The following is a 26,826-nucleotide window of genomic DNA, read 5'->3' as shown; positions in this document are numbered from 1 at the left end:
CCTCTAAGCTGAGGTCAGAAGGAGGAGTCAGGCATTTGATCAGTGGGAAGGATTTTCCTGATAAGAGTTAACAACAAATGCAAAGGATAGGTCCTGTTCGTGTTCAAGTTTGTTGTGGTTAAAGGCGGGAAAGGTTCCAGGGGCTTGGAGGTTGGCAGGGCAAGGAGCTTGGACTTTATTCTGAGAGAAACAGGAACGGCTGGACGATTTTAAGCTCTAGTGACAGAATCTAATTTTTATTTTAACAGGATCCCTTGGACTGCGTGTGAATGAATACAGGGTGGAGCCTGGAAAGGGCCGACATGGGCAGACCAGTGAGGAGGTTCCTGCAGTGATCCAGGTAAGCAACACTGGTAGCTCGGAGCAGAGTGGAAACAGTGGGATTGGAGAGAAGTGGTCAGATTCTGGATCTGTTTTGGAAACAGGGCAGATGGGACTTTTACAAGCCTCAGGGGAGGGCAGTGGGTGAAAGATACAGGACTCAGGACAACCTCAAGTTTTGTTTTGACTTGAGCACTTGGAAGGTAGTGGGACCATTTAGTAGAGAGGAGGTGGGGGTTGGGGAAGAATGGGGAAATACTGTGAGAGGGGTGAGTTTGGGCGTGGTAGATTTGAGGTTCTTTGCTCTGGAAGTCTTTTCAGAACCCTGAGCTGGGTGTGCCGCTTCCTCCAGGCTTCCACGGCCACCTAATTCCCCCTTTTCCCCCCCGCCCAGGCCAGCCCTGACCACTCTAGGTTGTAATCAGGACAGAAGAGGGTGCGCTCGCACCGCACCAAGCTTGGGGCGGGAGTGGGGTGGGGTGGAAACGAGTCAGACCCGGCCGGCAGAGTTCAAATCAGGAACGCCAGCTGTTTAGGACACTCCAGCCTGGAGGGCCGTCAGGAGACTGCCTTTGGGGGTTTATGGAGGGGAGTGCTGTCTCACCAGGAATGCCTACCGAGTGAGTGGGAGAGATACAGAGATACAAAGACTCCTCCACTGCAGAGCTACAAAGGGCCGGGATCGGCCGGGAGGAGGCACTCACCTGAATAGAACCCATGCGGGAAGGTCCAGGCTCCGAGAAAGCGCGGAAGCAAATAGAACTACGACTTCCAGAAGGCTTTGGGTCTACCCGCCGATATCTCCCAGGTACCCATGCGGCGGTTGAGTCGGTGGTGCTTACTGCCCTCGGACGAGCTGGGCCTACAACTCCCGGCGGTCCTCGCGGCGACGTCTCTAGCTCCGCCCACAGCTCCCAGAGTGCTCCATGCTTCCGGGCCAGAGGGAGCCCCTCTTGCGCCTGCGTACGGGTGGGTACGCCTGTGGGTTTTGTGGTTTTTGCGCTTCAGGGCGTTGTTAGCCGTGTGTGGTTTAATCCAAAGGTGGATGCTTTTCAGGTTTTGTGCTCTTGTGGGAGCATGGTGGAATTTGTGGTGGGGGTGGAGAGGCGTCGGAGTTGGGGATGATGGGGACGGGGTGCGAAAGGGAGAGGTAGCGAGGGCGCCGTACCGATTCCAAGGTTCTGGCTTACAGTTTGGGTTCTTGCGCGCGCGCCAGCAGACGTGGGAGTGAGGGTGCGCCCCGGCCCAGGCCGCCGCGGTGCGCACCGGCGGTGTTAACGCTTATGCGGAGCAGAAATATAGCGGTTTGCGGTTCTTACACGCGTGCACCGGGCTCAAGTCAGGAATGCGGTGAGCAGTACGCGCCCGCCTGGTGAGGGCCGAGCTCCGGATGGAGGGCAGGTGAGACGGAAGGTCCTCGAATCAAAAGCCGGAGCACCTTCCCAAGAATCACCCGGAGCCCTGCACCCAAGGTCCAGGCCCTCAGCCTCTTTCCAGCCCCCAAACTGCCCCTTTCCTGCCTGTTATAGTCTGACATCCTCTTATCTCTACCCCTGTGAGACCCTTGAGACGGTGGGGATGGGGGATGTTTGAGTGTCTGAACCTATTAGCTGAAGCGTGGTCATCGGGTTCATTCGTCAGTCATTTCCTAGGGCTTCCTGCATGCCAGGTCCTATCCTCTGGGCGTACCAGGCCTGCCTGGAGAGATAAGGATGGCAAAGCTTGATGTGGAGGAGGCAGATGACCGGGGCTACAGGGGTCCAGAGGTGACAGGTGCTGCTAACCAGGGTATGGGGTGGGGGTAAGGGAGCCGCACTGGACTTAATAAGAAATCAGCAGTGTGCCAGACACCCATCCCCTGCACTTGCCTATCACCATCTCCAGTTCCTGGTCAGTAAAATGGGGATGATAATAGTGGTACGTGCGTCACAGTGTGTGTGAAAATAAATGAGTTAGTAGGGAAGTGTTTACTGGGGAAAAAAAGACAACACTTTTTTTGGTTTTTTCTTTCACTTCTCATAACGGCATGGCTCCCATTTCTGGAACATGTCTAAAATTTCTTTTAAAGGAAGTCTTGAGTTGGGCATTTCAAAACCTCAGACAATCCAGAGAGTCTACGGCAGTTCTCAGTTGAGGGTGAGTTTATCCCCAAGAGAACATTTGGTGATGTCTGGAGACATTTTTAATTGTTGCAACTGTGATGCAAGGGTCAGAGTGTGGCCGGTGCCTGGCAGGAAGAGGCCAGAGTTGCTGGTAAACACATGCTGCACAGGATGGCCTCCACAGCGCAGAATCATCCGGCCCTACATAACAGTAATGCTGAGGCCAAGGGGCCCTGGCTTAAGTGGTATTCTGCTGTGCTTTGGTTTTCAACCCCCAAAGCAGGATGCACATTCAGGTGTTCCTGTGTTGATTTTAGTCTCTGGCTTTGAAAGTTTCTTTAAGTATTTTGGTGGCTCTCCACACCACTCATATACTTTTGAGTAAGAAGTTAGTTAAAAACAAAGTTTGTCTTAAGTGCTCGGGCCTGGTGCACTGGGAAGACCCAGAGGGATCGGATGGAGAGGGAGGTGGGAGGGGGGACCAGGATGGGGAATACATGTAAATCCATGGCTAATTCATGTCAATGTATGACAAAAACCACTGCAATGTTGTAAAGTAATTAGCCTCCAACTAATAAAAATAAATGAAAAAAAAAAAAACAAAAACAAAGTTTGTCTTAAACTGGGTGCCACTGAAAAAAAGAAAGTGGATGTGAAAGCTGGCCTGCCAGGGTGACTCCATGTGCCCCTTGCTTAGTTTGTGTGACCTTGAGTGAGTGACTTGACCTTTCTGGGCTTCCTGTATTCAGTGGGGATGATAAAATAGCAGCTGTTGGAGGAACTAGATGATTTCATAGTTTCAGAGCACCCTGAACCATGCCTGGTGCTTCGTTAAGTGCTATGAAAAGAGCAGAGGGCAGTGTCTGCTCCTTATGTCTCTTTCCGGGGCCTCAGTTCATTATTCATTAACTTTGTTTCTGAAGGGGAAGACTGAGTTGGTGTCAGGGGGCTTCTGGAGAGTGGCTGCAGCTTCTCATTGTTGCAGCGTAAAGATCGAGTCCCTCAGCCTGGTGTTAGTGACCTGGCCCCTGGACTTCTCAGCCTCACCTCTCACCCTGCATCTCTGGCAGGCCCCCATATTTTCCGGAGGAGGAACTTTTTCTACCAGGTGTCTACACACGCTGTCTCTTCTTCTGAAAACTCTCTGTCCTGCACCCCTCCTCCCCCAACACCCTGATTCCTCTTTCTCATCCAGATGGCCATGTGGGTGTACTTCCCCCAGGAAGCTCACGGGACCCCTCCTCCCCTGCCCTGGTTTAACAAGCCACCTCTGGGCTCCCATGGCCCTTGGTCCCTTGCTTAGTCAGAGGCCCTGTCCCCTTGGGTTGTGGCTGTCTCCGTTTCACTGTCCCTTTGGGTTGGCTGCTTTCTGAGAGAAGGGTTTGGTTGGGTTTGCATCTGGGTCTGTAGCGTCGCCGTGCAGAAGGCCTGGAACAGAGCAGGCAAGGTATTCATAGCCCGTCCTGAGCTGCTCCTGGCCTGCCTCTCCTTCCTTGCCTCCTCCTTTTATCTACACTCCAGGGAACGCTGGGCTCAGGCAGGAAATTGCTGCCTTGGAACGTGGTGGTTAAGGACAGAGGCAGCCTGGTTCAGATGCTGGGATCTGGTTGTGTGAATGTGGCTAGGTTACATTTCCTCACCTGTAGGGGATGAAATAGTCCAGCCTTCATAGGAGTAGAGCAGTGGTTCTCAATTTGGGATGATTTTGACCCACAACTGGGGTTGGAGTAGTGGCATCCAGTAGGCAGAGACCAGCAGTGTTACTAAATCTCTGACACACAGGTCAGCCTCAATGGCGAAGAACTAGCTTACCCAAAATGTCAGTAGTGCTAAGATTGAGAAGAGGTACATGCTGAGTGCTTAGAACAGCTCTGGAGCCACAGAAAGCACTCGAGATAGTTAGCTACCATTACCATGGTGGCGCTAGTGGTAAAGAGCCTGCCTGCCAATGCAGGAGACACAAGAGATTTGGGTTCGATCCCTGGGTCAGGAAGATCCCCCAGAGGGGAGGGCATAGCAACCCACTCCAGTATTCCAGCCTGGAGAATCCCATGGACAGAGGAGGCTACAGTTCATAGGGTTGCAAAGAGTCAGATAGGACTGAAGTGACTCAGTATGCTCTGTGACTGCATACACCAAGCTCCCTGTTGCCTCCACCTCTCTGCCCAGAATACCCTTTCCCCGCTTTTGATTGGGGCTTAGATGCCTACTTTGGAGAAGGAAATGGCAACCCACTTCAGTACCCTTGCCTGGAAAATCCCATGGACGGAGAAGCTTGGTAGGCTACACTCCATGGGGTCGCAAAGAGTCGGACACGACTGAACGACTTCACTGTAGATGCCTACTTATCCTTCAAGACTTACCCAGATGTTACCTCTTTGGGGAAGCCTTCCCTGACCTCTACCCCCATTGTCCCCCCCCAATACACACCTTCAGTCGGGCAGTGTCTTGAGTAACGCATACAAACCTGGACTCAAACTCATGCTCTCTTTCCACACCTGAATAACTTTGAGCCTCAGTATCCCTTTCTATGAAACCAAAGGATGGCTTCGAGGATGAAATGGACCAGCACCAGGCAAGTGTTTGATTAATGTCAGGACTCCCATTGTGGAATACAGAGTCAATAAAACCTAAAGGCTTAGTGGTGGTTTGGATTGAGGGAAATTGTTAAGAAATAATATGCTTTTTAAGTATGTTTTACTGCAGAAAAAATAGGAACAAGCAAAATTATCTGTAGCACAGGGAAAGTTAAGAAAAAAGATGTTATATGCTATGTTCACGAGACCCACTTATAATGAACAAAGACTCAGAAAATGAAAACAAAAGACTGGGGAAAGATACACTAGGGATTTAACTCAAGAAACCTTTTAGCCACGTGAGCCACCAAACATTTTGAGTCAAAGAGCACTCAGTAATAAATGTCATCACAAATGAAAGAGAAATAACCAGGATGATGAAACAGTTCTAAACTCAGGTGCACCTAACAACATAATCCCAAAAGAAAACTAAAGTTAACAGGAGGACAAGAAGAAACTGACACATTTCAGAAGAACCGTGAGTGACATTTTACTGCATCTCTCATTAATTAATTGACAGCATTAAAGCTATGGAAAAATTGAACATGACCACTCACAAGCTTGCACTCAGCGACTGAAATGGAACCCAATGATGTGAGAATATAGGTTTTTGCCAGGCACATGTAGATTATGTACAGATGTCTGAGGTGTGGCTGTTCAGAATGGTACCCACCAGCCATGTGGCTAGTGAGCACCTGAACTGTGGATAGTCTGAATTGAGCTGTGCTGTAAAGGTAAAAATAGATTAGAATACTTAGAGACCCACAAGTGAGTCTCAGCAAATAGCAAAGTCACTCTACTCCCAAGGACAAGGGACCTTAACCAAGAAGCTTAATATGTGTACTTCTGATCTAATAAATGAATTTTTCCCATTAGCCTCTATTTTATGATGTAGGAGGGCTTCCCTTGTGGCTCAGCTGGTGAAGAAGCCACCTACAACTCGGGAGACCTGGGTTTCATTCCTGGGTTGGGAAGATCCCTAGGACAAGGGAACAGCTACCCACTCCCGTATTCTGGTCTGGAGAATTCCATGGACTGTATAGTCTATGGGGTTGCAAAGAGTTAGACACAGCTGAGCAACTTTCACTTTGTGATTTAGGAAATGGCTAAAACAGCTCTTCATAAATCTTGAAACTAAGACAAAAGAAGTCTGAGTTGTCTGTGTACGTGTGGGTATCAGTTCAGTTGCTCAGTCGTCTCCAACTCTGCAACCCCATGAACCACAGCACGCCAGGCCTCCCTGTCCATCACCAACTCCCAAAGTCCACCCAAACCCATGTCCATTGAGTCGGTGATGCCATCCAACCATCTCATCCTCTGTTGTCCCTTTCCCCTCCTGCCCTCAATCTTTCCCAGCATCAGGGTCTTTTCCAATGAGTCAGCTCATCGCATCAGGTGGCCAAAGTATTGGAGTTTCAGCTTCACCATTAGTCCTTCCAATGAATACCCAGGGCTGATCTCCTTTAGGATGGACTGGTTGGATCTCCTTGCAGTCCAAGGGACTCGAAAGAGTCTCCTCCAACACCACACTTCAAAAGCATCAATTTTTCTGTCCTCAGCTTTCTTTATAGTCCAATTCTCACATCCATACATGACCACTGGAAAAACCATAGCCTTGACTAGATGGACCTTTGTTGACAAAGTAATGTCTCTGCTTTTCAATATGCTGTCTAAGTCGGTCATAACTTTCCTTCCAAGGAGTAAGCGTCTTTTAATTTCATGGCTGCAATCACCATCTGCAGTGATTTTGGAGCCCAGAAAAATAAAGTCAGCCACTGTTTCCACTGTTTCCCCATCTATTTGCCATGAAGTGATGGGGTTGGATGCCATGAAGTGATGGGGTTGGATGCCATGATCTTAGTTTTCTGAATGTTGAGCTTTAAGCCAACTTTTTCACTCTCCTCTTTCACTTTAATCAAAAGGCCCTTTAGGTATAGGCATATATTATAGTCATCTTAAAACACTTTTGTTTGGGAGACTCCCAAATCATTTTGAAAAGCTTTGTACCACTACCTCACTCATTTTAAGTCAACACCTGAAATTTTTCAACGTGAAGACATTTATGTTATTCACTGGTAGAAACTGTATATGTTATAAGGTGACATGAGGGTAGGCTGTTCATGGAATAATTATTTCATTACATGACTCAGATAGGTTTTAATTATCTTAATGAAGAATGTGGACCAATTCTAACCAGTTACCTGGATATTATATTCAGTGTAACTTGAGAATTTTGTCCTTGGAAACATTCCAGTTAATTTTCTTTTAATTAGCTTCACTAAATTGAAATGCTTTTGGTTCTGAAAACAGAACATCCCAACATGAGCCAAGCTTCACCTTCACCAAGAGGAATAGAACACCTCACCATGCAGGGAGTTTTGTGTACACACCCCACTTGGAAGACCTCTGCCTTGTTAGATAGAACAGCTTCTGTATCCTCAAAGACATTTCTTACCTCCTTGGAAGTCAGGAAGTTTAGGGATGGCCTTAGACCAAAAAGCACAATCTGATTTTGGGCATGGACTTCTGAGCCTAACAAATGTAGCCAGAAAGATATTCTCCTGGGAATTTCCTGGAGGTCAGTGGGTAGGTCTCCGAACTTCCACTACAAGGGTTGAAGATTCAACCCCTGGGTGGGGAACTAAGATCCCACATATATATATAAAATTTTTTCCTGATTTAAAAAAAAAATGGGTTTTCATCCTTAAGATACACTAATAGTTCTCATGTGAGATTTTCTTTGGAAAGGGGAGTTTCTCAATGGTCTGCTTTCCACACATTCCCTCTTGGCTAATACAACATTATTATTAGAGCAAGCTGTACTACGTCACTTGTGAAACATGGGTATATACTCCTAATTTGAAGCATGTAAAGTGAATGAGCATTGCTGCTAGTTTAAGACATCAGAATTTTTTCACGAAATCTTACATGAAAAATCAGGGATTTTTTCATGAAGGCTTACATGACTTTGAGAAAACATAAAATCAATTTATTCATCAGCAATGAAATGGAGGTGCACTTTTTCTTTTAGATGAAACAACAGAAATTTATTTCTTCATAATGTTGGAGGCCAGAAGTCCAAGGTCAAAGTTTGATATTTTCTGCGGAAGTAACAATAACACACCTTTATGCTTCCATACTTATAGTCACAATGATACTGCCAAATTCTTTTTAAAAATTGTTTATAGTTAAACTTTGGCCTTCATGGGCCCCAAATACCGGAGAAGGCAATGGCACCCCACTCCAGTACTCTTGCCTGGAAAATCCCATGGACGGAGGAGCTTGGTAGGCTGCACCCCATGGGGTCGCGAAGAGTCGGACACGACTGAGCGACTTCACTTTCACTTTGCACTTTTATGCATTGGAGAAGGAAATGGCAACCCACTCCAGTGTTCTTGCCTGGAGAATCCCAGGGACGGGGGAGCCTGATGGGCTGCTGTCTATGGGGTCGCACAGAGTCAGACACGACTGAAGCGACTTAGCAGCAGCAGTAGCAGCCCCAGATACAGTAGTAGTATGTAGCACTAAATCACAAAAGCTGTGGGTACAGTAGAGATTAATTGTAAAATAGGAGTAAGAAAACAATCGCTTGAGATCTACAAAACTCTAAGGCTCTAAAATACTTGCCTCCCAAGTATCCTGTGGAATCTGAAGGGTCATTTTTATCAGATTTTCTGAGAGACAAATTACTCGAATAGCAGTTGCCTTTCCTGTCCCAGCACGAGGAGGATGGGAATGAGTCTGGGCGTCTGAACTCTGTAACCAGTGTGATGTGTAATCGATATGACGTGTAACTAACACACTTGCTCTGTTGATGGCTCCCCAGCAACCACCTGATGCATCCGACTCCTGCATGAAGTATGCTCCTGAGAGGCCACACCCCACCTGAGACTCTTCACTCCTCCAGCCTCACCAACTCCCTGCCTTAGAACAGGAAATATCACCATCGAGGCTTTGTTGGCACCTCCTGTTCACAGAACAGCTGGACACAGGCCCCCAAGACATGACTCAGGTGTGGTCTGCACCCACAGCATTCCCATCTGGGAAACAGGGATTATGATGAGCCCTGCTATTTCATCCCAGCAAATGCATCCATAAATTGCTGCTGGGCCAACTCGACCAGGGCATTGCAAAGACTGGTCTTGGTCCCCAAAGGACAGCACCAAATCCAGCTGAAGTTCCTGCAATGTTCTTGCCTACTGATGGAGAAGGGCATGGCAACCCACTCCAGTATTCTTACCTGGAGAATCCCATGGATGGAGGAGCCTGGCAGGCTGCGGTCCATGGGGTCCCAAAGAGTAAGACACGACTGAGTGACTAATGCTTCTTCTCGAGTGTTGAATCTCTTCTGTGTGTGAACGGGATGTATTTCCCCCATACCTATGGGGTCTTAGTTCTCATTTTGCTTAAAAGAGGGGTGTCTAAATCTAGCTGTGCCACTCTGAGCCTGGGTGGTATTCTCTGAAACAGTGCTCCTTTACTTATTTTTGGCTGTGCTGAGTCTTCGTTGCTGCAAGTGGCCTCTTCCCTGGTTGCGGTGAGCGGGTGCTGCTCTCTAGTTGGGATGCTGGGCTTATTGCAGCGGCTTCTCTTGCGGAGCACAGGCTTCAGTAGTTACGGTGCATGGGCTTTCATTGCTCTGCAGCATGTGGGATCTCCCCAGAGCAGGATCGGACCTGTTCCCCTCCCTGCATTGGCAGGAGGATTCTTGCCCACTGCACCACCAGGGAAGTCCACAATGCTCCTTTAAAAGCTGCTTTCCAGCTGAAAGGCTGCGAGAAATTCCACCTTATGCCTGGCCCACTTTGCTACAGAAATTGGATTCTTGTTTCCTTAATGCTCCAACGTTGAAGGATTTTCTATCCCCCATCACATTCTGTCTTGTCCCGCCTTTGAGAGTCGGCCTGGAGCGTGTCTGTACTGAGATCATTTCCTGGTTCATATAAAAATATACTCGCCTGTTTAGTGACCAGGACAATGGGCGATGCTGGGGCCCAGAGATGAGTCATGCCCAGGGCCACCCTCCCAGGGCTCCCAGGCTGGCAAGGAGGAGAGAGTGGATTTGGATCAGTCCAGTCTACCGACCAGAGCTGTGGCAGCAGAGATGCCAGGGACCAGGGGAGTCCTGACAAGAGTGGACAGGAGTGAGGGATTCAGAGTAGAGTACCTGGATGCAGAGCACGTGAAACATGAGCAGAAGTTTACCAGGTGGAGAATCGCATCTGATTGATTCGCTTCCTGGGGCCTCCTGTGTGCAGAAATGCCGGGCACCTAGAACTGAGTCAGACCTAAACCTGCTGTTAGCAAGGCCCTCGTCTGATGGGGGCGGCTGACACGGACAGTCACAATCCATGATGATCAGATGGTGGATGAGGGGGATAACAGGGGCTACGGAAGCCACAAGGGGCTACTTGGTGCTTGTGGTGGCAGAGGGGAGAGGCCTCACCCAGAATGAGCAAGAGTGGAGTAGGTCCCTTCCTTTCAGGATGCTGGAGATGTTAGAGAACCTGGCCCTGTCCTGGGAAAATACTGAGTCCAGTCCAACCCCTTGATTTATGCACACTGCGGGTCCTCAGACAACAAACCGTAAGCCCCTTTTTACAGACAAGGACATCGAGCCCAAGAGAGATTAGTCACTTAGCCAGGGGAGCACCTAGCCAGCGTCCAGTGTACCCAGAAGGTAGAGTGATGAGGCTGGAGATGTGTGCCCGGCAGGTCCTCAGAGCAGGTGGCCTGGCCTTGAGTGGCCTCGGCAAGTCTCTCTCTCGGTCTCCCTCTGTGCTGTGTGCAGTGCCAGGTGGGGAAAGATGGGAGCAGGAGACGGGGATGGAGCCCCGCAGGGCTGACGTGAAGGGTTTACAAGACAGGAGGAATGACCTTTTGTTTTCCTCCCTAGAATGGTACAGCAGAGGGGGACGCTGCTGTTATTTCTGGGGGTGCAGTTGCTGCTGGTGGGGGCATTCCTCTACCAGAACCACCACGGCTGCAGCCTCACCTTCTTCCTGCATTTTAACCAATGACATCTGCAAAACCCCTATTTCCAAACAAGATCACCTACTGAAGTTCCAGGTGGGTGTGAATTTGTGGGGGGACATGATTTAACCCAGTACACCGGGGTAGTGGGGGTTTCTGGGATAGGTCCCTGCCGGGCCCTGCGTGGCAGGGGTGGTGCCCTACTGTGGGCAGGCCCAGCACCTGCTCTCCCACCTGCACCCCTTCCTCCAGTGCCAGCGACTGCACTGTGCCCTCTACTTGGTGAGCCAGGTGCAGCAGGAATGAGGAGGCACAGGAGCAAGAGGGCAGAGGGGTCTGAGCCTGGCCTCGGCGAGTCGGGGCTGGAGTCTTCAGTGTCTGAGCTGAGAGTGTCTGTGCCAGAGAGTGTCCAGGGGGCAGGATTGATGCGTCAAGAAGAACTTGAACTGGGGGAGACCAGAACCAAGGGCTATACGTTTGGTCCAGACTGGCTTAGGCTGGGATCTGCTTGAGTAGCTGACTAAGGGAAGGGCTCATCCCACTGAGTCTGGGTCTCTGAGACCAAGGCCTGTTGGATTGGGCAGCAACCCCAGGGGTAAAGTAAAGTGCTGGGTCTGAGGTCTGTGGGATGCCTGTTTGAATCTTTGCCTTGCCTATTACTACTTATGTGGTCTGAGGTTGGGACCAGTCTTCATCTCTCCATCCATCCATCCATCCATTCAACGCACTGTTCCTCAGTATGACTATGTATAGACTTGGGGAATCTGGGCTCTGTGCTACTGTTTTCTCATGAATCAAAGGTTCATTGAGATAATGAGTGTAAAGCAATGAGGCCAGTGCCTGGCACATAGTAGGTGCTTAATAAGTGACAGTGATGATGGTGATGGTGGTGGTGGTGGTGATGGTTTTGATGGTGATGATGGTCATGATGTTGGTAATAATGATGGTGGAGGTTTGGTGACTGCTAATGATGTTGAAGATAATGAAGACAGTGATAGTGATAATGGTGGTGATGCCGATGATGAATATCATGGTAATGATAAGTGATGATGGTTATGGTTAAGATGGTGATGAAGAAGATGATGATAGAGGAGGACAAGGAGGAGAGGCAGATCTTATCCTGAGCATCACACCTAGTCTTTGTCTGGCAGGAGCAGAAAGAGAAACACAGGTGGTCCCCAGTCTCCTTACCTCTGCCTCCCTCAGACGACCCCTTGAAGGTGACGATCTTTGAGAACCTTGAAAATGGCCAAGAAGGGAGAGCTGAGAAACTGAAGATGCTGTCTGCCGAGGATGGGGGTGGGGATTCAAGGAAAGTTTCCTAGAGGAGGTAACCTTTGAATTGAGCCTTCCTGGACAAGTCTGGGAATAAGAAGGGGTTCTAGGCAGGAGAATGGCACTCGGAAAGGTGAGAGAGGATGGGCCTGGCAAGTGGCAGGGACACCACTACCTGTGGGGAGTATCTCTGTCCACCCCAGGTGAACAACACCGCCTTCAACCCGGGCAAGCTGTGCAATGTGGGGTTCTGGGAGGCCATGCAGGAGGAGGACTGGGACTGTGTCTTTTTCCATGATGTGAACCTGCTCCCAGAGGATGACCACAACCTCTACATCTGCGACATCTTCCTGCCCCTGTTCCATGGCCATCGACAAGTTCAACTACAAGTAGGTGGAGGGAGGGGACCTCCTGTGGGGGACTCTTGGCCAGGCCCTGCCCATCTGAACAGTCCAGGCCCTGATCCCTGGGGCTGATGATGGGGAGGAGGAAGAGGCCTGGGGAAAGGCCTTGTAGATGGGGAAAACCTTCCTCCTGGATGTGGGTATCAAATGAGAGTGGGATTAGTTATCAGTGGGGGAGTCAGGATGCATTTAATAAAGTGGTAGGCAGAGAAGTTGTAACAGAGGTCAGAGGAGAACTTATAATAGGAGGGACCATTGATGGGGTCCCAAGATGATTCAGGGAGGGGATTTCCCAGGGTTATGTGAGGGGTCATCTCAAGGGGCAGGGCTGCCCCAGGATCAGGCACGGGGACACCCTGGGGGTCGGGGAGAGGTTACCAAGGGAGAGAGTGGGGAAAGGCTAACCCAGAAATAAACCTTGTGCTCCTGGCCAGCAAAGGGCCAGGGCCGGTTGCCTGAAATGCCCTGTGCTTCCAACTCTCCCTGCCTCTGCAGGCTGCCCTACCAAGGCTACCGTGGAGGGGTGTTTGCCCTGTGCCCCATTCACTACCTGAGGATCAGTGGCTTCCCCAGCACCAGCTGGGGCTGGGATCAGGAGGACAGTGACGTCACTGCCAGGTAGGGGTGGGGAGCCTCGCTCAGGGGCAGCAGGCCCCTCCATGGTGCGGGGGCCACAGGGTGCCTGACACTGAGTGGGAATGTGAGCTGTGTTGGATTGCGGGAGACACAAGCCACTCTGGCCTGAGGGGCCGGTGTGGATGGGGTCCCTGTCAAAGGAGACGGGCGTCTAGCCTCATGCCTTCCCCCCTGTAAGGCTGCAGCGTGGCAGGATGCTCCTCTTACGGCTTCATCTGCTCTTTGGCCGCTACCACATGCTGGAGGAGGGGCAGGACCCTAGCCTCAAGCAGAGCTCCCAGAGATGAGTCAGGTTGTGGGGTGGGGGTGGCCCATCCTGGGCCTGTTCCCAAGCCCTCAGCTTGTATGGCTGCCCGCTCAGTCCCTCCAGTCCTGGCCTTCTGGCCCAGATCCGCTGGAAGTGGTGACATGATGCCACAAACTCACTGGGATACAGGCTGCTCTCCAAGGAGCTGCAGCCCCTCTATAACAACCTCACCATGGACATCGGCCCCTTACTCCCAGGAGCCCCCAGGCTGAGGGGTATCTGGAGCCCGGATAGAATCCCTGAGACCAGGGCTGCAGGGCAGCCCCTCAACCATCCCACCTAGTTTCTTGTTAAAGGAGACTATTTTACTGGCTTCTCTCTGCCATCCCTGACCCCCATCCTTTCATTGCCATTCATTTGGTCACACAGGGCCTCACTCAAATTGACCACCTCTGGTTCTTTCCATACAGTTAAAGTGCTTAATGCTTATTCACCTGTTTCTCACAAAGACTTGTGGGGTAGCACTACTGTCATCTTCCTTTTGAAAACCGGGGGCAAGACAAAGAAAAAGAAAAAAAAGAAAACCGGGGGCAGATAAATATCTTGCTTGATTGATATGGAATCAAGTACAGGAACCCAAGGGCTTCCCAGGTGGCTTAGTGGTAAAGAATCCACCTGCCAGAATGTAAATTGCTACAGCCACTATGGAAGACAGTATGGAGATTCCTTAAAAAAACACAAAAAACTAGGAATGAAACTACCACATGACCCAACAATCCCACTACTGGGCATATATGCTGAGAATACCATAATTGAAAAAGATACATGTATCCTAATGTTCATTGCAGCACTATTTACAATAGTTAGGATATGGGAGCAACCTAGATGTCTATCAACAGATGAATGGATAAAGAAAAGCTGTAGTTCATATATACAATGGAACATTGTTCATCCATAAAAAGGAATGCATTTGAGTCTGTTCTAACGAGGTGGGTGAACCTACAGCCTATTACACAGAGTGAAGTAAGAAAGAGAAAAACAAATTTTGTACATTAATGCATATATATGAAATCTAGAAAGATGGTACTGATGAAGCCATTTGCAGGGCAGCAATGAAGATGCAGATGTAAACATACTTGTGGACACAGTGGGGGAAGGAGTGGGTGGGACAAATGGAGAGAGAGCATGGAAACATGTTCATTACCATATGTAAAATAGATGGCCAGTGGGAATTTGCTCTATGACTCCGGGAGCTCAAACCGGTGCTCTGTGACAACCTAGAGCAGTGGGAGGGGGTGAGAGAGATTCAAGAGGGAATGGACATGTGTATACCTATAGCCGGTTCATGTTGATGTATGGCAGAAACCAGCACAATATCGCAAAGCAATTCCCCTTAAATTATAAGTAAATTAAAAAAGAATCCACCTACCAATGCAGGAGACACAGGAGATGCAGGTTTGAGCCCTGGGTCAGGAGGAAATGGCAACCCACTCCAGTGTTCTTGCTTGAGAAATCCCATGGACAGAAGAGCCTGATGGGCTACAGTCCATGGGGTTGCAAAGAGGCAGACATGACTGAGCAGGCACTGATGCACAGGAACCTGGCTCCTGGGCCTGTCTACTTACAAATTATGCTGTTCTACTTCTTTCTTACAGCAGAAAAAAAAAGGGTGGGGGGAGTGGGAAAGAATAACAAAATACATGGAGACTTCCCTGGCAGTCCAGCGGTTAAGACTCTGAGTTCCCAATCCTGAGGATACGGGTTTGATCCCTAGTCAGGGAACTAAGGTCCTGGGTGTGGCCACACCAAAAAATGAGGGTAGTTGAATAAATCACAGCATGTCCTCTTACTGATAGAATACTGATGCAGTCACTGAACAGCTGTGTTGTAGACTGAAAAGAACAAGTGCACAAGGTATGTGATATGATTCAACATTTACAAAACAAAGAGGGAAGAGTACCTATATAGGTGTACGCTTAGGAATGTATGGGAATAACAAGTGTTGGCAGACTTCTCTGTGAGCCGGAGGGTAAATACTTTCAGTTTGCAAGCCATATGGCCTTTGCCACAACTACTCAGCTCTGCCACTGGAGCACAAAAGCAGCCACAGACATCACACAAACAAATGAACATGGCTGTGTTCCAATAAAACTTCATTTAAAAAACGTGTGGCCAACCAGATGTGGCTGATGGCCAGTTTGCTGACTCCTGACAGATGATTCGGAGCCTGTATAAACATATAAAAGACTTCATACTAAAAGGTTCACCATAAATGGTGGAGGTGGAAAGGGGGTAGTAGAGCTGAGCTCATCATGAAAGAAGACAAAAACTACACTATGAATATCAGAATCACATTTATGCATTTACCAAAAAAAGTACATTCATCTGTGTACACAAAGAAATTAATAATTATTGACTGAGCAACCTCAGGATGTAAATTCAATAAGGAGTAAATGTTTAAACAATTGTTAGGTTCTTTTTAAAAATATATAATCAACACCTCTGGTTACACAGTGAATTCTGTAGCAAAAACTACAGAATTGAGTATGTGTGTGTGTGTGTGTGTGTATGCTAACCTGCATATATAAATACACATACATACGTAAGTATACAGATACACACACATACACATAATATTGCCAAGTCATCATTTAGTTTGCTGGCAGCCTAAAAATAATGATATTCCACATTAAACAGGGTTATCATTAATATAAATTCCCACAAGTTTTCCTGTAAATAATCTGGTAACAATCTGTCTTACTCTATAGAAACTCTTTTCTCAAAGTATTAGGGTTTTGTCCTCAAATGAATTTTATAACTTTTAATGAAGCTAGTACAAATATAGACATTTCCACTCATTCTTAAAAGTTCTTTCCTGAGTAATTTCCTTCATGTAAAATATGTGTAACTTGGAGACATGCAGTGCATCCCTAGAGCTTTTCTGAAGCAAGAATTCTATAATATATGATTATATCTGCCTCATGTTTTTCCTTCAAGAAATTCAGTTAGTTTCACTGATGTTTATGATGTTTATGCATACTAGGAATTGACTTCTGGGTAAAGCCTTGCACAGATTAACTGCTTTTGTAAGATTTATCTCTGGTGTGAGTTGTCTGATGTTTATTAAAATTTGATCTGTTGTTGAAGCTCTTCCCACACTTGGAACACACATAAGGCCTCTCTCCTGTGTGAATTCGTTGATGCACTTTGAGTTGTGGTTTCCTACTGAAGGATTTCCCGCAGTCACAGCATTCATAAGGTTTCTCTCCAATATGCGTTCTCTGATGTTTGATTAACTCTGATTTCTCAACGAAGGTGTTCCCACACTTGTAACAGGCAAAGGTTCTCTCTCTATTGTGAGTCATCTGATGTTTATGGAAATTTGACCTACCATTGAAAGCCTTCCCACATGCAGTGCATACGTAGGGTTTCTCTCCCGTGTGGATCCGCTGATGCTCTCTGAACTGTGACTTGGAAGTAAAGGCCTTCCCACAGTCACTGCATTTGTAAGGCTTCTCTCCGGTGTGAATTCGCTGATGCATGCTGAGGATTGATTTCTGGTTGAAGGCCTTCCCGCATTCACTGCACACGTGGTGTCTTTCTCCAGTGTGAATTTTCTGGTGTATGTTGAGGTGTGACTTTTGGGTGAAGGTCTTCCCACAGTCACTGCATTCATAAGGTTTCTCCCCAGTGTGGATTCGATGATGTATATCAAGTTGTGACTTGGAAATGAAGGATTTCCCGCAGCTGTGACACTGATAAGGCTTCTCTCCAGTGTGACTTCTCTGATGTACAATCAGGTGTGCCTTCTGGATAAAGGCCTGGCCACATTCAATACACACATAAGACTTCTCCCCTGAATGGATTCTCTGGTGCAAGCTGAGTGTTGACTTCTGGGTGAAGGCCTTCCCACATTCACTGCATACATACTGTCGCTCACCAGTGTGGATTTTCTGATGTATACTGAGAGTTGAATTCTGGGAGAAGCCTTTCCCACATTCACTGCATTCATAGAGTTTTTCTCTCGTATGGGTTCTCTGATGTCTGAAGAGAGATAACATCTGGAAGAAAGTTTTTCCACATTCATGGCATTTATGGGGCTTCTTTCTAGTATGAGTTTTCTGGTGTGTAACCAATTCTGGCCTCTGAATGAAGACTTTTCCACATTCCTTACATATATATGGTATGTTACCTATATGATCTGTCACACAGACCCCAAGTTTTGGTTGTGAGGTGAAGGCTTTCCCGCATTTACTACATTCCTGGAGGTAAACACTATGGAATCTCTGTTGCTCAAGGAGGTGTGACTTGTGGGTGAAGTCCCTCCCACATTCAGTACACTTATCTGGTTTTTCCTGAGTATGAACTTGATGTTGTGTGAGTAACTGTTTCTGGCTGAAGGCTTTTGTACATGTATTACCTTCACGGAAGTTCTCTCCTGTGTGAGTATTCTTGCAGCTGGCACTGGAAGAGCTATGGGTGACTGACTGACCAGATCCAACCATATCATCAACGTGTTTTGTGGTACTGCTTTGATTTTGATGAGTTGCTTCTAGGTTAGGCTTCAACGTTTTTGCAAATGAGCAACATTTATGAGGTTCCTTTTGTGAAGAAGCAAGGTGGGGCCTTGCCTGGATGACTTTTCCAGGGTCCTTGTAGTCACAGTCCCTCTCTGTGTTCAGTGTTTTCTTATTGAAGAAAACTCCCTGATGTGAAGGTTTATTTTGATTTTTCAGATCTCCCTCTGTTGGGTCAGCTTGTTCCCACAGTTCTTCTAAAATGCAACACCATGAACCATCTCTTGTGACTCCACCCATCATCTCATTGTGAAATGAAGCTTCTTCAGAAATCTCCCGTTGTCGGGTTTCAAGCCCAAACTCCCCTTCTAGAAGGAGAACAAGATGAAATAGATTCAGTGAACAATTAGCAAAGGATAGAAGAGAAGTCACATGGAGCTGATTGAGATTGTGCATGGGGAAACTGCTGAGTCATATACCAGTGGTAGTGCTGATGGTGATCATGAGAGAAAACAGTCACACAGCCCTTACTATATGTCAAGCACGTATCTGTATAACACTTAGCATTTGCTAGGCAGTGTTCTATGTGATGCACACGTAAGCTCATTCAATCCTCACAACCATCCCAGGAGGTAACTACTTATTATCCTGGCTTTCTACATGAAGCAAAGGAAATAGAATGGTTAAATAATTAGCCAAAATCACTTTGCTCAGCCACGGGGAAAGTTAAGATTTTAACAAAGGCAACCCGACTCCACTCATGCAGGTGATCTAGATACCCAGACCTAGTAGAATGACTACAGGATAAAAGAGACAAGAGTGTCATAGGGCAGCATCTGTGCATAGCCACAGCTTGAAGGAGGGGTTCAGAGTGCAGAGCTCTCTCTCGACTTACAATGGGGTTATGTCCTGATAAGTCCATCGTAAGTTTAAAATATCATAAATCAGAAGTGAACTGAATACACCTAACCTACTGAACAAAGCTTAACCCAGCCTACTTTAAATGTGCTTAGAAGACTTATGTTACCCTAAGGTTCAGCAAAAGCATCTTTTATGTTACCCTAAGGTTCAGCAAAAGCATCTAACAAAAGACCTGTTTTATAATAAAGTATTGAATATTTCACACAATTTATCGAATATTGTACTGAAAGTGAAAAATAGAGTGGTTATCTGGGTACAGAAAGGTAGTAAGTGTATTGGTTGTTTCCCTTTATGATCATATGGCTGACTGGGAGCCTGGCATCATGAGAGTATAGTACCATGTATCACTAGCCTGGGAAAAGATCAAAATTTACAATTCAAAGTATAGTTTGTACTAAATGTGTATGACTTTCACAGCACTATAAAGTTGAAAAATCGTAAATTGAACCATCACAAGTCAGGGACCATCTGTATAGGTTTTTGTTAAAGATCTACATTGTGATTAATCTCCCAGCTTCCTCCTACTCATTGGAAACAATACCAAAATCATTCAGCCCTAGATATCCTCTGATAGACTATTAAAGCATCAATCCTGACATGGCCAAGCAGTGAAAGAATACCTATACTCAAACTCACAATTCTATGAAACTGAAGTTTGTTTCCCTGAACTTAGGAATGTACATATCCCAAGAAGGGAAAACTGGAAGACTGGACAAGCATGCGGTCCCCTAGAATCTGTAACACCCTCTTCCACAGAGGTTAACTGTGGCCAGGCACATGGCAGCCAAGCCACGTAATGACTCACAATTTCCTTTGCAGTGATGTGTGACGGTGAGACTGTTCTTGCTAACAGAATGGGCATACAGCATTATGCACTGCTTCTAGCCAGAGTAATACATCACAACTTCTCAGTACCCTCCACCCCTTTTCTGCCTAGTAGAACCTGGCTTTGGTTGCAATGCACTCAATCCTGAAGATTGACAGCATCATAAAAGATGGTACTACAATGACAAGAGAAAAACTTCAACACCTGAATGAATACAAAATGTAAGGCTTCCTGCTGACCTGACTTTTATAAGTGTTTTATAGGGAGAAAATTATTCTGGAAATTATTATACTGGATCTTGGTCTCTTTGTTATAACTTTCAGCCTAATGCTACTCAATATACCATTTTTTTTGTTAAGAACAAAAGTCACTGATCATCTAGTTTACTAGTAAGAACATAAGACAAAACAGTCTTTAAAAAAAGATGGCTGAATTTTACTATTACTTTATCCTATCAGAGATTTAAACACTGAGTATGGTTAAGACCATCATGTCTTGTTTTCCTTTCTCTTTCAATCACTTGGATAAACTATCCTAGACCCTTGTCCTGTTCCCAAACCTCAGTCATCTATCACTTTTTAAAAAATGAGAATGATCTTTATTTTTACTATTTTTAGTAATAATTTAGTAATAATTTTATTTCTTATCTTACTATTTTTACTATTTATATATAGCATTAAAATCTGAGAAAAAGAAATCAATCTTTGGGGTAATTTATCAATGTCATCTTGACTGAACTCATGATGACTGGGAATCCACAAATCCCATTAGGAACAAAATAACCCAAGCATGAGAAAATAGCTGGTTTATGGTGATACCCCTGGAATTAAGAAAAAGAGTCAACTTAACTGCTTTTAGAAAGAAAATATAGTAGAATTTCTAAAATAACAAGTTAGAAGACTAAGATGGGAGAGCCAAGAAACAGAAGAATCTTCTGGACAAAACGTATAAGGCGAGAAGAATTTCTGATATGCATAGTTGTAGTTTCCTGGAGTTTGGAAACTTCCTCTATTACAATTCCCTTCCCGGGATGGGTCTCTGTCCCTAGCTCTTTTGTCTCTCTTTTTATCTTTTATATTTTGTCCTACCTCCTTTCGAAGACAATGGGCTGCTTTTCTGGGCACCTGATGTCCTCTGCTAGTGATCAGAAGTTGTTTTGTGGAGTTTGCTCAGCGTTCTAATGTTCTTTTGATGAATTTGTAGGGGAGAAAGTGGTCTCCCCGTCCTATTCCTCTGCCACCTTTGATATGCATAGTAGTAGTAGTAGCGTTAATCGCTCAGTCATGTCCAACTCTTTCTGACCACATGGACTGTGGCCCGCCAGACTCCTCTGTCCATGGGATTCTCCAGGCAAGAATACTTGAGTGGATTGCCATTCCCTTCTCCAGTTTGCTGTGCATAATGATTCCAATTTCTGATTTCCTCAAAATAAAGGAAATGAGACATCCCACAGGAACTGTCCACCATGAAGCTAAATGAGAACATGGTTTAGGCATGGGGACTGGAGGCACTGATAAGGGATCATCAGGAAAAAAAATTTTAGGCTTAAGTGTTGAGAATAGAAGAGTCCTTCAAAGTAATTCCTCTATGAAGGGATGACCAGAGGGAAGTACAGGGGCCCAAGTTGGAGGCACCACAATTAGGGATAAAGAAGAAGGATTCAGTGCAGAAAAAAAATGAGTTCAGAGGACAAATAAAAAGGCCTTCAGGAAATTCCACAAAGGGATAAAATGAGACGACAAAAGCAACATACAGATGGAAAATCCAATCAGATAACAGATATGATGAAATGCTCTATTCCTAGAAAAATGAAAACAGCCCTATCATAATATGGGCCATAAATAAGAAATTTGATAAATATTATATATATTGGCAAGCAAGATGTAAAAATGATTTACTTAGCCAGATTAAGTGTAGTCACATCCAGTGATCAGGCAATCCCCCTTGACTATTCACCTCTGAGAAATTCTTATGTTGGCCCCTACAGAACATTCTGCTGGTAAAGAATCTGCCTACAATGTGAGAGACCTGGGTTTGATCCCTGGGTTGGGAAAATCCTGTGGAGAAGGGAAAGGCTGCCCACTCCAGTATTCTGGCCTGGAGAATCCCATGGACTGTATAGACCATGGGGTGGCAAAGAGTTGGACACGACTGAGTGACTTTCATTTTCTCATTTGGGGCTTCCCTGGTGGCTCAGAGGTTAAAGCGTCTGCCTGCAATATGGGAGACCTGGGTTCGATCCCTGGGTCGGGAAGATCCCCTGGAGAAGGAAATGGCAACCCACTCCAGTATTCTTGCCTGGAGAATCCCATGGACGGAAGAGCATGGTGGGCTACAGTTCATGGGGTCGCAGAGTCGGACACGACGGAGCGACTTCACTTCACGGAACATTTACAAAATAATGTATGGCAGCATTAGCCTTAATGCCACATTACAAAATAATGTATGGCAGCATTTGTTTTAAGGAGTAGGAGATAACATGTGTCCACCACTGGGGGAATGGATAAGGGTGGTAGGTTGAATAATGGCCCCTCATGGATCTACATGACTTGACAGTCACTCACCATGATACCTCTGACATGGGAGTTCAGTTTCTCTCACCCATGGCTCCTTTCCTTCTTCAATCCTAAAAATGATCTCTGGGTTGGGAATGTGATACCCTGTGAATAAGAAAGGATATTGCATTAGGATGTGGTATTGGGCTTCAGAGAAGAGCATGGCAACCCACTCCAGTATGCTGCCTGGAGAATCCCATGGACAAAGGAGCCTGATGGGCTACAGTCCATGGGGTTGAAAAGAGTCGGACACAACTGAAGTGACTTAGCGTGCAGATGTACATTGAGCTTCAGAGGCCATTCAATGAAGCTTTCTTTCATTGACACATCTTTCATTAGGAACAAGGTAACATTCAAAGATTCCCAAGAGGAATGAACAATTTGGGACAAGCCCAGGACAAACTGATTACATTCTTCAGATGTCCCACTACATGCCACAAGAAGGAAGGACATCTCATGGAGGCCCGTCCAAGAGTCCCATGTCAGGTGTGCTCACCCACGGAGAAAAAGTGGCTGTAGATCTCCAGCATCACATCCTGATACAGGTGTCTCTGTGCAGGGTCCAGCTGCTGCCACTCCTCCCTGCTGAAGTCCATGGTCACATCCTCAAAAGACACTAACCCCTATAACAACATACCCCAGCTCAATGAGAATTAGTCATCACTGGTGAACTTATATACAAGGGTGTGTTTTTAATGACTTCACCATGCTATATATGGCTTCCCACTAACTACCTGTTTCATATTGTATGAAATCAGAATCAGGGCAAGAAAACAATATTTTTATTGTTTTCTTATCTTATTTAATATCTTATTAAGATATTAATATCTTATTTAATATTAAAATAAGAAAAAAGCTAATAAGGATTAGGTTGGCCAAAATGTCTATGGTTTCTATATGTTCCTGAACAAACTTTTTGGCCAACCTAATATCATGCATCTTAACACCTTAACTGTACATGAAGTGCTCTTAAAATTCAGCCAACTCCAACACAAAATGAAATACATTTTTCTACAAGGCAGTGTTTGCCACTATTGTGGGCTGAATTGTGATACCCCCCACCCCCCGCCTCCACACTGATTCACATGCTGAAATCCTAACCCCCAGAACCTCAAAATGTGCCTGTATTTGGAGATATACAGTATTTAAAGTGGTAACAAAGTTAAAATGAGGTCCTTAGAGTGGGTCAATTTTATTTTAAAAACACACGAAAGGTCATGAAATACACAGAACAACTTAGAATTTCAGGAAGAGTATAACCACGAACCCTGCTTCCTCATTCCAAAATATCAAATATTAATATCTGCATTATTCCTGGGCACTTTTATTTTATCTTTTAAAAGAGGAAAAACCTCACAGTCCTGAAAAGCCAGTTCTTGCTCTAGTATCCTGTGACTGTAAATTCTGAGGACAGAGGAGAAACCAGCCAATCTCCAGTGAGGAGTCAGGTGGGGATCAGCTGAAACAATGCAAAGACCCAGCAGTGGATGGAGGATGAACACATGCGTGAAGGATGCCTGTGCTGAGCAGGAAGGAGTCAGCATTTCCTGGCCTGTGGCTGCAGCTACCTTTTCTTCTTCCTTTTCCCCAGGGCCAACCCTCTTCTCCTACACATCCTCCTGCATCGGTCAGTTCAGTTTCCTCTACAAGACAGTGCCTGTGGATGAGGAAACGTTAGCTATCAGTGCTCTGCTCTCTGCAGGAGAATCCAGATTGGACGCAGGGAGTCCGGAGTCTGCTGCTTCCTGTGTCTGCCCTCAAGTTCCGGAGAACTGCCACTGGGGTGGGGATGGCTCCTGCTTACCTCACACGATCCATCCTGCTCCTCTGAACCCAAGAACTGGGGCCTTTGGGGCAGATTTGCGTCAGCAATCATGTCCCTTCTGGGCTTCAATTCTTGGTCTCTTTTGCTGACAACTCCACTCTTCCCAGGAGCCTGCAGCTGGGTGGGCATCAGAAGGCTCCAGTCAGAGCTGCTGGGAGGAGTCAACCTGAGCTGTGTAGGGAGATCCTGCAGTCTCCGTGATGTGGCCTGACCCAGGGGCTCTGGAGGGACACCGGAAATCCTGGAAAGGCAGTAACCACATCACTACTCATTTAATATCCACTCCACAGGAATTTCTGAGGGCCACTAGGTGAAAGTCACTGTGTTCACAACATGAGGGTAAACAAAACTCAGGAATCTATCTATTGGGGTAAAAAATAAGAAAAGATGAAGAGATTTGGACTAAAGTTCATGAAGATTTAATTGCAGCTCTGACACACCTTTTTAACTACGAGAAGAGAAAGATATTATTTTAGTGGCAGTTTCCAAAATGAAAAGGAAGGTATTATCATAGGCATTGAGAAACTTCCATGAGATGAGGTTTGTCAAGTCCTCAGAACCTCAGAACCTGGCACATGATAAACAATAAAAAATAAAAATTATTTTATTTATTACTTGCTGAATAAAAATCAGCAAGTTGCTGAGTCAGGTATCAGATACCTTGAGTACTTCTCATACCACCCTGTCAGCTAATTATCATTATTATACTCATTTGAGGACTTCCCTGATAGCTCAGTTGGTAAAGAATCTGCCTGCAATGCAGGAGACCCTGGTTCGATTCCTGGGTTGGAAGATCCCTGGAGAAGGGAAAGGCTACCCACTCCAGTATTCTGGCCTAGAGAATTCCATGGACTATACAGTTCATGGGGTCTCAAAGAGTCAGACTGAGCAACTTTCACTTTCATACCCATGGCTTTCCTCATGGATGAGGAAAACTGAAGCTAACTGCTGTTACCTAGATTGCCTTAAGGTCACTTAGTCTCCAAAGGGAAGCTGAGGGATTCTGAGGCGGCCCAGGCCTGCCTCACTTTAAACTGCACACAGTTGCCACTGTTCCGTGTGGTCTTCTACGTAGTCAGTTTCCAGAAACACCATTTACACTTCCTGTTGCCTTCAGAGAGTTTAGGCTTCAGGTAGCCCATGTCTGGAACTGAGGTTCTGGACATTTCAGTGCCCATCCATAATACAGACAGCTCAACCTTTTCTGACAAAGCTCAAATTCAATGTATGGAACCCCACCTTCACTTGGAAAACCTGCAGACATGTACTAGGACTCCCAATCACCATTAGATAACCCCCAACATACGGTTCCAAATAATGCACCCCAGGAGGAAACTATCATTGATTCGCTCAACACCCAAGCACTTATCCTTAGCCATGTCCACAGAAAGCCAAGTTGACACCAACACTGACACACTCATTCATTTCCAAAGGACAACACTCACTACCCAGAAAGCAAATCAGTCAGCTTCACAAACCCATCACTGGCCCACTAGGTCTCCCATCAGCTGGTTCCCAAATGCTGCCCTTGGCATCCCAAACACTTTACTGATTTCACAAATCCTCCCTCAATCACTGTCTCCCTTGAGTGTGTTACAATGTGACCCTCAAAGCTCCTGCTCCCAGTCAATCATTGCCTCCTACAGTCCCCCAAGCAGTGGATCACATCCCCAAATGGTTCCCAGTACCAAACCAAAGCCCTCTCAAGACCCATGTTCACTATTATATAAACAAATTTCATGGGCCGACAATATAAAATTTTACATTAAAGTACACTTGGAATTCAAGTTACAAAAATACTTCTATACATATAGAAATAACGCAAGAAAGAGCGAAAATCAACGAGCCAAGCATTAAATTAGAAAACCGCACTTAACCTATAGCTCCCATCACTAAGAACCCCACCACTCACTCCGCAGACCCGAAACCACTCATTCCACAGACCCCCAACACTCGGACCCCAATTCCCAACATCACTCACACCAAACGGATTCTCCCTCATCGACCCTGCAGATTCCCCACTGCTAATGTTCCAAATCACCTCAGCATCCCACAGGCGATTCACAGGTTAGAGGAGTTGACCACAGAAGCGAAATGGCCGCTCTGGGCCACTTCCGATTCGAATTCCTGTCAGGATTTGGGAGGCTGTGTTTGAACGTTGCTCATGCTCACTAACACCTTGGAAGCCACTGTCTGCCAATAGTTATCATGGCGTATCAAGTCCGTCGGTCTATTCCGCGGTTCATTTTCCTTCAGGGACTGTATCGGGAGAACAACATGGCCGCGCCCAGAAGGATTATATTAAGGAGGACGCCATTTTCAAAGACTCCATTCCGTACAGCCAGGGAACTCACTGGGCAATCTTCATAGAAGTCTTGGTGTTGTTTCCTATTGGTGAGGGACCAATTAAATACGTGTGTAAAAAGACTTATTTTTGAATGAAAAAAGAAAAAAAAAATACGTGTGTAGATATAGTTCTAGGAGAAAAATATCTTTGCATATTCTGAAAAATATCCTTTCTCTGTACTTTTCACAGTGATTTAAAGCCCCATTCTCACTATATAGTCTCTTCTTCCCTGTCAAGACTGTCCAGAGAGGCAAAGATCTATCGGGAGCCCAAAGGTGCAGAACTTGGCAGAGAACTCCTA

The 26,826-nt window shown here is 46.2% G+C and overlaps 1 protein-coding gene and 1 long non-coding RNA gene across 4 annotated transcripts; one reads left to right on the top strand and one right to left on the bottom strand.

Annotated features, from left to right (window-relative positions):
• Window positions 1–687: 687 nt before the first annotated feature.
• Window positions 688–18,359, top strand: LOC110141369 (uncharacterized). The gene is made up of 6 exons (XR_011482328.1): window positions 688–2,457; window positions 8,826–9,297; window positions 10,896–11,068; window positions 12,451–12,636; window positions 13,147–13,269; window positions 18,271–18,359. It is a non-coding gene; the product is annotated as an uncharacterized lncRNA (long non-coding RNA).
• ZNF175 (zinc finger protein 175) lies at window positions 15,671–26,372 on the bottom strand. 3 transcript variants are annotated; one of them, XM_070451589.1, is made up of 5 exons: window positions 26,160–26,372; window positions 24,158–24,419; window positions 22,850–22,976; window positions 22,363–22,458; window positions 15,671–18,419 (listed from the first exon to the last, which is right to left on the bottom strand). In XM_070451589.1, exons 2-5 carry the CDS (start codon window positions 24,305–24,307, stop codon window positions 16,609–16,611), a joined length of 2,184 nt encoding a protein of 727 aa, XP_070307690.1. In that variant the 5' UTR covers window positions 24,308–24,419; window positions 26,160–26,372; the 3' UTR covers window positions 15,671–16,608. The 3 variants fall into 3 exon arrangements, with proteins under 3 accessions (XP_070307690.1, XP_020755928.2, XP_070307691.1); XM_020900269.2 differs by having other exon boundaries at window positions 26,220–26,372; XM_070451590.1 differs by lacking the exon at window positions 26,160–26,372 and adding an exon at window positions 23,922–24,010 and having other exon boundaries at window positions 24,158–24,246.
• Between the last annotated feature and the right edge of the window lie 454 nt (window positions 26,373–26,826).

The sequence above is a fragment of the Odocoileus virginianus genome, chromosome 20, assembly GCF_023699985.2.
Source record: "Odocoileus virginianus isolate 20LAN1187 ecotype Illinois chromosome 20, Ovbor_1.2, whole genome shotgun sequence".
Lineage (NCBI taxonomy): Eukaryota > Metazoa > Chordata > Mammalia > Artiodactyla > Cervidae > Odocoileus > Odocoileus virginianus.
The sequence above is the reverse complement of the archived record's forward strand: the minus strand, read 5'-3'. Positions and strand labels throughout refer to the sequence as shown.